The 12,532-nt window shown below is 34.6% G+C and overlaps 1 protein-coding gene across 1 annotated transcript; it reads right to left on the reverse strand.

The window, feature by feature from the left end:
- Positions 1 to 1,663: 1,663 nt before the first annotated feature.
- Positions 1,664 to 2,602, reverse strand: LOC130837315 (olfactory receptor 2M3). The gene has a single exon (XM_057710141.1). It carries the CDS (start codon positions 2,600 to 2,602, stop codon positions 1,664 to 1,666), a length of 939 nt encoding a protein of 312 aa, XP_057566124.1.
- Between the last annotated feature and the right edge of the window lie 9,930 nt (positions 2,603 to 12,532).

Here is a 12,532-nt window from a genome sequence, read left to right on the forward strand (position 1 = left end):
AATTGGTCAGACTGAAGTCAAAGACAGAATGCTGGCTTCTGTTTGCCATGACTAGTATAAATGTAAATTATGTACAGATGTGTTTTCCTTATTATTAATGTCAATAATATGGGAAGTTAACATTATGTATACATTTACACATTAATTGCTTTGAGAAAACAGTTCAACTTTAGAACAAAAAGAAGAAAAAAAACTGTTCAGCTTGAATTATGCTTTTTAAACAGTTGTTGGTTTGAAGTAAACAAGCTACACTTCCATATAAATCACAATTATATTTCAATATAATATAACAGAACTCATGAATAAAATATATTTTAACTAATCCAAAGTGCATTATACTTAGAGATAGATACTATAAAATTCAAATACCTAATTTGGTAAAGCTATTTCTAGGTAACTACATCTAGATTCTTTGCTGTTTGTTAGGAAAATTACTAGGATGATCCAATATTTTCTCTATCTTTACTTGTGTCTACCCAACATATAAATGACTACACTGTATGAGGTGAAGTCCTGAATCTGTAGTGCTGTGGATTGATATTACATATACATGACAGTATATTTAAATTATTGGTTCATATACACATTTACTATGCATTTCAGGGTTAAATAACATCTACTGTAGACATCTGACAGAATCCAAATATTTTTTTATAATGTTACCTTGGACCACAGTCGAAGTATCTGTTTGGCCACATAACCCGCATACAGAATGTGATTCTCTTCATAATAAATACAAAAACTAGATTTGTATTATAGGATTTTCTATAATTCAATAAAATGTAATTTTATTCAGTAAGCAGAAATGCTGAAGCAATTTATCAATTCTAGGGGTGTTTGATTCTCTTGTGTTTCAATATTCCAATAAAGCCTATGCAATTGAGATTAAATGTGTTTCCTTGAAAGGAATATAACTGTCATAGAGTTATAAAACTTTTATTCTTACTATTATGTAAGAAGATATTTATTTTCTTATGAAACATAAAAAGTTTATATCTTGGATTTCAATATAAGATCTATATTCATCAATAAAATTTATAAGCAACAGTACCTACTTTAGAGAAATTTGTACATTCTCAGTTCACTGGGCATCTGGATATTGAAACAAATTTCTTACTGAATCAGTGAATAGAGCTTAGATGGATGTTGACAACTTGGAAAAAAGTTTGTATTTGGGGTTCCTAAATAAAATTTAAAAATTTTTGATGGAAGAAAATAAAAGTATAAATTAAAAAAATAACCTCTTTGAAGTTTTATTTTAATTTCCTCTAAAAGCCTGGAAGACTAAAAACAAACAATAAAAATTTTTCCAAAGTAAATTCAAAGTGCCTCAATATAATTTGGGGTTTATAATTTGGGGGAAAAAACAGCTTTGCTTGTTATATGGCTATATACCACAAAATTCCTGATAGCTTTTAATAAACCTATAATGTTCTTATTCAAAAAAATACCATATAATATAGTCATAATGGGATTGAATATAAAATAATAATATATATTTGAAATACTTTTCTGTGTAATAAAAAAATTGCAAAGTTCCCAGAAATACATTATTCTAAAAATGTGTACACAATGAGCTATTTTTAGAACTGAATGGAGGGGAAAAAAGGGGCATTATAGAGAAGAACTTAGAAGAAAGCAAAGCATGAAGATAATTAGGAATTTAGTCTCTAGTCTTGCCCTTCCCAAAAAACTTCAGGAATGCTCTGGCCACTTCCTTGTTTCGGAGGCTGTAGATGAGTGGATTCAGTGTGGGAGTGAGGATGGTGTAGAAGATAGACACCATCTTGTCCTGGGTGGGGGAACGATTAGACATAGGTCGCATGTATATAAACAAAACTGCTCCATAGTACATACCAACCACCATGAGATGAGAGGAACAGGTGGCAAAAGCTTTGTGGCGACCCTCTCCAGAACCCATGTGAATGACAGCCAGAATCACACGAGCATAGGAGAAAATGATGACTGCTACAGGGAAAACAACCATTATTATACAGCAGTAGAAGAGAACTTCTTCAAATGTTGATGTATCACTGCAAGAGATGCTTAACAGAAAAGGGAAATCACAGAAGAAGTGGGCTATTTCCCGGGACCCACAATAGGAGAAGGAAAATGTAGCTACAGCATCAATGACCCCATCAGTAGAGCCCAGGATCCAGGAAGAAGCAGTCAGAAGTCCACAAATTTGGGGGCTCATGAGATTGGTGTATCTTAGTGGGTGGCAGATGGCAACATAGCGGTCATAAGCCATGACTGACAAGAGGAAACATTCACAACCAAGTAATGATATATAGAAGAAAATTTGTGTGGCACAACCTGCCATAGAAATGGACTTGCTACCAGACAAGTAGTTGAAGGCCATCTTGGGGACAGTGGTAGAGATGAGCATGAGGTCCATAAGGGAGAGTTGGCTGAGGAAGAAGTACATAGGGGTGTGGAGTTGGGTGTCCAGGTAGATAAGGAGAACCATGATAGTGTTTCCCATGAAGGCCACTGCAGAGATGCCCAAGACCAGAGAGAAGAGGAAGATATGGGTTGGTCTGTGATCAAAGATTCCCAGCAATATGAAGTCGGAGTTAAAGGTCTGATTCTCCCATGCCATGATGAATGTGATCTTTATGTACCAGAAAAAAAGTGATATGCATTTGTTAGTTTGATAAACATTTACAAAGTACCTTATATAGAGTATGACTCTAGAAAATTGTGTAGACCAATAACCACAATATCATGACTAGGATTATGAATCTCAAAGAGCAAGAAATATCATTATCAGAGAAAATGAGTCTTGTTGGTATTTGCTTCACTTATAAAACTGTGGAATCGCCCTAAGTTCAAGCTACGTTTATTCTTCATCTCAATTGAAAAATTAGTATAATAATATGTAATATTATTTTATTAATAGGTTTTCTATAAAAAGGAAGCTTCTCAAAAGCAAAACATACCTGAAACTGCAGAAGTCAGTAATCAGTACATTGGTAGAGGAAGTAAACTTAAATAAGCCTGTGGAATCATGATAACAGAGAGGGAGAATAAGATTTAAACCCTTGCTTTTATAATACTGGGCACCTTTATAACCAGTGTTAACAAAAACTCTATGCTTGTCAATTATGTTACAGCTTACAGTGTTTGGTTTGTAATGTATAGTAAATATCCAATGCAGTTTGTGGATGAGTTGAGAAAAGGTTATTTAATTGTGTAAATCTAAAACACATGTACTGTTTTCTACAGCAGATTGTTGTGAAGTTAATCGTTTTCCTCCAAAAGAGAGAGATACATTGAACTCCAAAACTCCAATACATCTGAAGGTGAATTAAATTGGAAAAATGGCAGAAGAGAATATAATTAGTTAAGATAAGGTTATATTTGAAAAGGGTGGGCCCCTAATTCAATGTGACTGGTGGCTTTATAGGAAAAGGCCCCTGTGAGACAGAGATACAAGGAGAAGGCCGTGTGAAAATGGAAGCAGAGATTGTAGTGATATGTGTGTATATATATATATAGGTATAATACACAAACCAAGAAATACTGAAGATTATTGGTATCCCCAGAAGCTAGGACAAAGGCAAAGAGCAGATTTCCCTCTCAGAGTCTTAGGAAGTAATCAACCCTGCTTGATATCTTGATTTCTGTCTTCAATTTGCAGTATTATAAAAGAATAAATTTCTGTTGTTTTAAGCTAACCAGTGTTAGAACATCCTAGGACACTACTACACTGGTATCTCCTATATAAAATTCATACATACAAAAACAGAATGCAGAGAACCTTTCGGTCTACACATGAAAACAACACACACTGAGTTTTGTCTATGTATCAGGCAGTGAGGAGAGAGCCACAATCCGTAAAGTACTTGACCATTCATATTTAAATCTCATGGTTGCAATTGTCACTTATGGTGTGAGAAAAATAAGTCAAAGGAGGGTGTTAGAATTGCACCAAGTGTTCAATTTTGAATAGAATAATCAAGAAGTCCTCACATACCTGGTGGTATTTGGCTAAAGGCTTGGTGGAGGTAAGAAAGAGACTACAACACAGGAAGAAACAATCCATGCACAAATTCCACACAGTGGAAAGTAATACATAGAACATACATGTAAACAGCTGAAGTGTTTAGAAGAGTTGGGGGAAACAGAAAGTTTTTGACATTAAGGCTATATTTCTTGTTCATTGTTGCAGTTAAATTTTAGTGTATGAGGTTATTATACATGTATGAGGAACATTAATATACCTCAGGAGATTATTCCAGACAACAAAAATGATGTCATACATAGATCAGCTTGGTGAATAGAAAAATTATTAACTAATTAGTAAGTAAAATTAGTAATGCAATTATACTTGCTGGTTTATGCATCACATTTTTGTTAAAAGTCTAAAAACAAAACAAAACAAAAACAAAAGCTTATTAATCTTGGCAAGGGAAAATAAATTTGTAGAGGAAGATGGAAACTTGAATTCAGCCTCATAAGTTCAAATTAATTTTTTTAAGTAGAGAGGTAGTTAAATGCACTTTCTTTGAGTTTTAATTATTTACATACACTGTGGACAGTATTTTGGGGAAGGAAGAGAAAAATTCAAATGTATTTTAAAATTTGAGTTAATGAACAATTGTGACCTGTAAATACTGATCTACTAAAAAGTTGCCTCTAAATATGCCTCATGTGCATCTAATGAACTGAGGAGTGTTATCTGTAAATATATATATGTGTATATGTGTATATATATAGTCTATTGGCATGAAGGAATAAGCAATCCTTAAATGTATGTTTATCTCGCTACAACCAAGGCAAGAAAACCATTGGTTATTAATAGCTTAGAGCCAGGTCTATGCAATGGTCATATCTGGGATTTTTTGAAAATGAGGGTGGGACCCCTACCACAAGCTACCCTCGTGCTCTTCCAAAGAGGGGCAGGCTTTAAGTTCAGTCAGGAAAAGGACATTCTATTGCATCAATCATTTCAAGTGCTTATAAAACTAAATTTACTTTTATAAAATAACTTGTCTCAAGTATTTTGAACGTCATATCATAGGCTGCCCAGTTATCTTGCACTTGTCAACTATTGCAATAGATCAATTATTCAAACAAGACTTTGTGTTAGTCCAAAGATTCATCATGACTTTCCTTCATTCTGTCTGCAGTGTGACTCAAAGGATGAAACCATCTGGTTCAACTTAGTCCATGCTGATGCTTCTTATAGCTTGTCAAATGGTCTAGCACATGTGGGGATAAATTTTGACTAAATTGATATAAAATTTTGACTACTTCTATTGGATATAACCTGGACATATCTGCCATTAGCTTTTAAACCCAGTGGAGTTCTTTAATAGTAAAACAAGATTAGCTAATAAATGTAGAACCTATGCATTTCCTCTGGAAATTCTTAGTTCCATCATTAGATCTAGCTGAACATACAAAAAAATCACACTTACTTGTATCATATTTTCTCACCTCTCTACACTGCTTTAAAGTTCCCTTCACAGCCATATGCTGAAATTGTTTTCATTCAGTTTGCCCTGTCACGGATGATGTGGCAAGGAACAGCCATATCAAAAATTTATAACATTTTAATAGTGATATAGATGGAGGATATTGAATAATGCATTACCCAGTGCCAACTATATAACAATCGTGTGGTTATTTACTCAAGAAAATTCTATAAAAATATACAAACAAGTGCTGTTTCTCACGAGGAAACTAGACTTTTGTTCTAGGTTATTAAGATATATAAGAAATAATTTCTTTTTTTTTAACCACCAGAAAAATGAGACCCAAATGTCAAAGTTCAGTGTAGGATACCCAGGGTAAAAAGAATCCTAAAATATGTTCCAGAAAAAATTGGGGTTCCATGAAGTATTTTTACATACTATTACCAAGAAATGGGTCTTTGGTCAAATATTTATTGAAATGCTAAGTTACCTGGGAATATTTGTTGTAAAACAAAGCACCATATTTTGAGCAGCAGTTTCTGTGGCAGAAAGAATAAAACAAGAAGCATTTCTGTAATAAATTTGAAATTTGGACATATTTTTTTCACAGTACCTGTTGATTTCTCAAAAATATTCATACAAAAAGGTAAAAAAAATTTAAACTGTGCTTCAAATTTTGCTTGCAGAGTCTACTTTTTTTCCTTAGTTGTAAATTTCTAATTTTGTCTGTATTTATTGTATCTCAACCACACTGCTTTTCTTGAAATAAACTTTTCACTTTGTGAGAGAGAGAGTACATTCATTTGCTACTTTGTAATGGCTTTCTCTATCTCATCACTTCTCAAAGAAGAGTCATGGATTTCATGACATTGTCATGATGTGTACATTTCTTTCCAAGCAGTAATAATGCAGAAATTATGGAAACTGTAGCTAGAAATTAAGAGGACAGTAACTTAATGAAGTGACATGAGCAAAAGTAATCACAGCAACCCTGTTTTTAAAAGCAAATTAATGCATATTAATAATGGGATTTACAATCATAGTTACAGGTACTATTAATAGAATAGAAAAGAATGTCAAATAAACTAAATACATCACACAGGGAACACAGTAATGAATCCTATTATATGAAGTTTAAGCACAGATGATATATTTTTTGATGAAGTGTGGCAATATGGTGATAATGGTTATCACCGGTGTGAACCAGGAGAGTTGTATGATCACAGATTGTCTCACACTGCTTTTTAAAGCAACTGGTAATGTTGCAAGCATCTTACAAAAAAAAAGATATACATAATAAATTTGTTTTTAGTAAACATTTGTGTGTATTTAAAGTTACACTAAGCAATTAAAAAATGTAAAAGTCCTAAAAGAGCACATGACACCTTGTAAAGTACTCATGAATATGAGCTGTGCTTATTAAAAGATAATGTGACCCAAAACCACCTTACAAATAACTCAGGTAATTATTCTCACCTGCCACTTTTGTCCTACCCTCTTCTTTCCACCACCAACTTCTTTTGCATCTAGAAATATCAGTATTGTGTGAGAAAAGGGAAAACAAGAAGGATTTTTATCCACTCTTTCCCATCTATGAGCTAAGGCAGGGACTTACCTTCTGCCTCAATTCCCTATCCCTAAAGGGAAACATTTCTCAAACTAGTGTTGTTTGGATAAAACAAAAGAGTTATGTAACAAAACAAAAATCAGTAAATTGATGAAACCAATTATCTCTCTGTTCAGCGGAAAGATTGCTATTAGCTTAGACACATTCTCTCCTTGTTGTTTAAATTACCTCTTAGTATGGGTCTAAGCAGCATATAATTTCAATGGATGTAGGCTACCAGAAAGACTAATTATATATCTTGCATATTTTCATATTTTTTATTTAATAACACACAACACCCAGCTGGCAACTTTATGGTTATTGACAAATTAATGGAAAGACAAAATAATAAACTATAGGTAAGTTATATCTAGGGATACAATTGTGTTCATGAGAATGGTCCCAAATCATCATAATACCACTCATGTGAATATATTTTTTTCAAATACATTATACTATTTAACCACCACAGAGAATCAATATTACTCGGATTTTATAGATACGATATATCCATGAACATGAATAGATATCCATGAAAGCAAAAATATACTTCTCTTTTTAGATATTTTATGGAGAAAATTATTAATATACTTCCACTTAAATTCTAGATGTACTCATGGAATCTGGAATTCATACCTGCTCCAAATTGTAGTTTTATTGAATCCTTATTCTCCTTAGTTTCCCAGGAAGACACAAATATACAGTTACAATGAAAAGGGTTTTCATTCCTGGAGAATGTCTACTCACCATAACCAATGTAAGAAGACAGAAACTTAAGATTCTATCCCTCTAGGGAATGCATTCCCTTGTCTTCAATTATAATAGTTTATATTGTTTTTTCTCTTCTCTCCTAGGGTAAACAGGCAGAATTAGCTTCTTTTTTGAAATTACTTAATCAGGATAGATGATTATGTCACCTTCCTTGAGTATTAGCTTGAATTTTCTAAAACTTTCTCCGCCCTCTCACATAACTAGAGGAAAAGCACACTGAGTTCTTCCTGTGTAACTGACACTATGGTAAGCATGTATGTAAACTCATAGAACACTCACAAACTTTGTTTCAGGTACATTTTAATTATGACCTCCTGTTTTCTTCCACGATAAAACTGCTTAAGTAAATTGTCCAAGGTCATAGAGCTACTGAATGCTAGATGGGGTATTCCAATATTTTTCCAGGTTGTATTAAGATATAAAATTTACATATAAAAATTGTGTATTTAAGGTATACTACATCATGAAATGATGACTACAATCAAGCTGTTAACATATCTGTCACCTCACAGTTACAAGGCAAGTGTGTATATGAGTGTGTGTGTGTGTGTGTGTTTGTGTGTGCAGGTATGCATGTGTATGTGTTTTCCATACATCTTTAGAAATGTTAAAAAAATAGACCAGTTTTCAATTACTGGACAGCAGTCTCCATTGTGATATTTGAACTGACACTTTTTCTGTTGTGAGGAGGAATTAGGGAATAAGAGTAGCCAACTTTTCATCCATAGATAGTTAATATGTCTGAAAATGTGTTACTTCATGTCTGCTCACACAAACCCAAGCTGTGTTAATAGTGAATAAATAAATAACTCAGATTTTTATGGGCCTTAGTGTTAAAAATTTGTGCTGAGTCGGCAGCATTCTTCTCTACAGGATTGAGTATATAGTATGGAGGATCATTTGCCTGGACATGGCATATGGAGTATGAAGTAATTTACTCCCATAAATAAAGGGCTAAGAGTAATAAAGGAAAACATAACAATAATAATGCAAAGAAATATAGATTTTTTTTACTATTTTTCAAATGTTTCATCTTTCTATTTATCATAGAATAGCCAAGGTTTAGGGGAAATTTGCTCTAAGTTATTGTAGAAATAATCTCAGTGAAAAAGAGCATTTGACAGGGCTTTATATACATCAGTCTCTTCTCAAGAACTCTATTTAAGAAAGCCAGTTAACACAAAGGCAACACACTGCACAGGTTTTTCATCTGGGTACATTTTGTCTAATTAACAAATAATAGAAGAAAAAAATGCAACATAAACAGAAAAACAAACAAAAAAATCAGACAAAGAGCACAACCAACCCACGAACAAAAAAACTATTGACAATACTTTGCCAGCTATAACAATTCAGGCAATGTAGTAACAATAACCACAACCAAGAAAGAGCAGTAGAAATGACTAGTGTGAAATAATAGGGTCCATTAATAGACCCATGCATGTATAATTACTGATGGGGCAGATCTCTGAGCAATGGGCCCAACTTATAATTTGTTTATTTTATAACATAAGCATTTACTAAGGAAACTTTAAGCTTTTGGGCCTCTGAATTCTTTGAAGTGTTGTTTCCAGCCAGCTAGTGATCCAAAGGACAGCCTAGGACAGGCCTTCTACTGGAAGAAAGAATGATTCTACTGCTTACATCCCTTTAGTTTGAAGTAAACCAAATGGATCCAACTAACAACAGAGGAGGCCTGGGGAATGTCATTATGTGTCTAAGAATCACTTTCATTAAAATCTGCTAGGGCTTCCCTGGTGGTAGAGTGGTTAAGAATCGGCCTGCCAATGCAAGGGACATGGGTTACAACCCTGGGCCGGGAAGATCCCACATGCTGCAGAACAACTAAGCCCATGAGCCAAAGCTACCAAGCCTACCCTCTAGAGCCTGTGAGTCACAATTATGGAGCCCATATGACACAATTACTGAAGCCCATGTGCTTAGAGCCTGTGCCCCTCAAGAGGAGCCACCACAATAAGAAGCCCGCACAACACAATGAAGAGAAGCCCTCACTCTCTGCAACTAGAGAAAGCCTTCATGCAGCAACAAAACCCAACACAGCCAATAAGTAAATAAGTAAATAAATAAATAAATAAATAAATAAATGTATATTAAAAAAATTGGCTAGAATCATTCACAATAGCCAAAATATGGAAAGAAACAATTGTTCATTGATGAATAAATGGATAAAAAGTGGTATATATAAACATGAAGTTGAAGAGAAAAGCAACTGATGCATTGCAGAAGCTAAATGGTGAAATGAATTGACTTTGGTCTTTCCATCAAGGCAGACCCAAAATTCTCATCCGTGGTAGATTATACTGAGAAAGTCAAAGCAATATATATTAAAGTTGTTTCTATGAAAAACAAGAGAACCCCTAATGGCTAAATTAAGCTAAAAGAGGGATATTTTAGGTGATGGTTAAATCAAAGAAGTTGCCAAATAACCAAGCCTCAGAGCACCTTGGGGGTCCCCAGATTAGTTACTTCTGGACGTGCTAGGACTCTGTCAACTTGCAACTCTTCCCCAACAGACTTCTATATCCTGTTCCCACTGTTCATGTTTAAAATGCCCAGAAGAATGATCCATTGATTGGTCCACCTTGGCAGGGGTATCTCCCCTTGGATGAATCTTCTCTGGCAGAGGAGCTAACTACATAATTCCCTCTGGGAGAATTGTTATGAACTGGCCTCATCCCAACTTGTGTCTGCTACAGAAACCATTTTGTTTGTTCTCCAACTTCTTTCTCCTATGGCCCCAATCATATCAATATCTTTATATGTCCCATAGATGAGTGTGTCTCAAAGTTTTATGTTCATCTAATCACCTGGGGATCTTGCTAAAATGTAGATTATGATCCAGCAGATCTGTGGTCCCACCTGAGATTCTGCATTTATAGTAAGCTCCAGTTGATACCAATAATGCCAGTCCACACACCACACTTTCAGTAGCAAGACTAGAGGAAAAGATTTTGGCTTCCTACCTAATATCCATTCCCTCCTCTCTCATTCCAAATAACACAGAGGTCTGTATCCAAGTGTACACTTCCACCCCTCTATTGTCCATGTGCTTTAGGGAAAGAAAATATACTCCTAGCTCTAGTGGTGGGTACCAACTGGCTTAAGCCTATCAGTCATTTTGTGTTATTTCCGTATCCTGGAACAGAGTACAGTAGCTGGCAAGTAGTAGAGACTCAACAAATATTTGTTAAATGAATATATGAATTGATGTGAGCATAGATATATGACATAAGCTTATTCAATTAAGATGAATTTTGGGACACTGGCTTGGAATGCTGGTCAGGAAGCCACTCTGACCTTTGGATGTGAATGTTCAAGACTTCATTGTAACTAGCAGCCTTCCTACAACTGTCAGGGAGTCAGCCTTAGAGTAAAGCTGACATTAGATAAGGCAGAGCAGAGACAGAAAGAAATAGGCCACTGGTAACACACTGAGACACTGGATTAGTTATTCTATGTTCACTTCAAAAGTTATGTGAACCAAAATTCCCATTCAATTTTAAAGCCTATTTCAGTTGGATATTGTGTTATGATTTAAAGAGTCTTAACTGACAATGGGGAAATATTCCATTCCCAGGATCTCCCATTTTGGTGCAATGTGAGTGCCTTCCTGGGTCACTTTGGTCAGAAAGTACCAAGGTCAGAAAGCATCTCACAATACCCTATGGTGTGGATGTGGATAGAGGCTTTATTGAAGAAAAAAACTCTGCTAGGATTATTCACTATAACCAATATATAGAGAAAATCTTAGGTCTTTATTGATGAATAAATGAATAAACAAATGGTACATATAAACAAAGGGATATTATTCAGTTATAAAAATGAAAGAAACCCTGATATTTGTGACAACATGGATCAACTGTGAGTGCATTATGCTAAGTGAAATAAGTTATACAGAGAGAGACAAATGCTGTATGATACCAAATTTATGTGCAATCGAAAAACATGAACTCAGATCAGCTAAGATGGCAGAATAGGAAGTCTCTGATCTCTACACCTCTCACCAGCACATCAAAATCACAGCAATCTGCAGAACAACCATCAATGAAAAAGACCAGGATTTACAAAAAGATCTCCAATGAAAGACATAAAAAATGAAACCACAATGAGACAGGTAGGAGGGGTAGACTCCTGATATAAACATGTCTTATTCCTCCAGGTGGGCAACCCAGAAACTGGAGAATAATTATATTGTAGATGTCCCCACAGGATTGAGATGCTGGAGTCCCATGTAGTGTGTTTGGATTGGAAGAATGAATATTGTTAAAATGACCATACTACCCAAGACAATTACAGATTTAATGCAATCCATATCAAAATACCAATGAGATTTTTCACAGAACTAGAACAAATAATTTTAACACTTGTATGGAAACACAAAAGATCCCAAATAGTCAAAACACCTTGAGAAAGGAGAACAGAGCTGGAGGAATCACACTCCCTGACTTCAGACTATACTATAAACCTACAGTAATCATAATAGTGTGATACTGGAACAAAAACAAACACAAAGATCAATGGAATGGAAGAGAGAGCCCAGAAATAAACCCAAACTATTATGGTCAATTAATCTATGACAAAGGAGGTAAGAATGTACAATGAAGAAAAGACAATCTCTTCAATAAATGGTCCTGGGACACTGGACAGATACATGTAAAAGAATGAAATTAAACATTCTCTAGAATCCTATACAAAAATACATTCAAAATCA

The sequence above is a fragment of the Hippopotamus amphibius genome, chromosome 15 (assembly GCF_030028045.1).
Source record: "Hippopotamus amphibius kiboko isolate mHipAmp2 chromosome 15, mHipAmp2.hap2, whole genome shotgun sequence".
Taxonomy (NCBI): Eukaryota; Metazoa; Chordata; class Mammalia; order Artiodactyla; family Hippopotamidae; genus Hippopotamus; species Hippopotamus amphibius.

Bases quoted from the DNA above. Each gene is read 5' to 3' on its own strand.
- LOC130837315 (XM_057710141.1), bottom strand. From the start codon at position 2,602: ATGGCATGGGAGAATCAGACCTTTAACTCCGACTTCATATTGCTGGGA.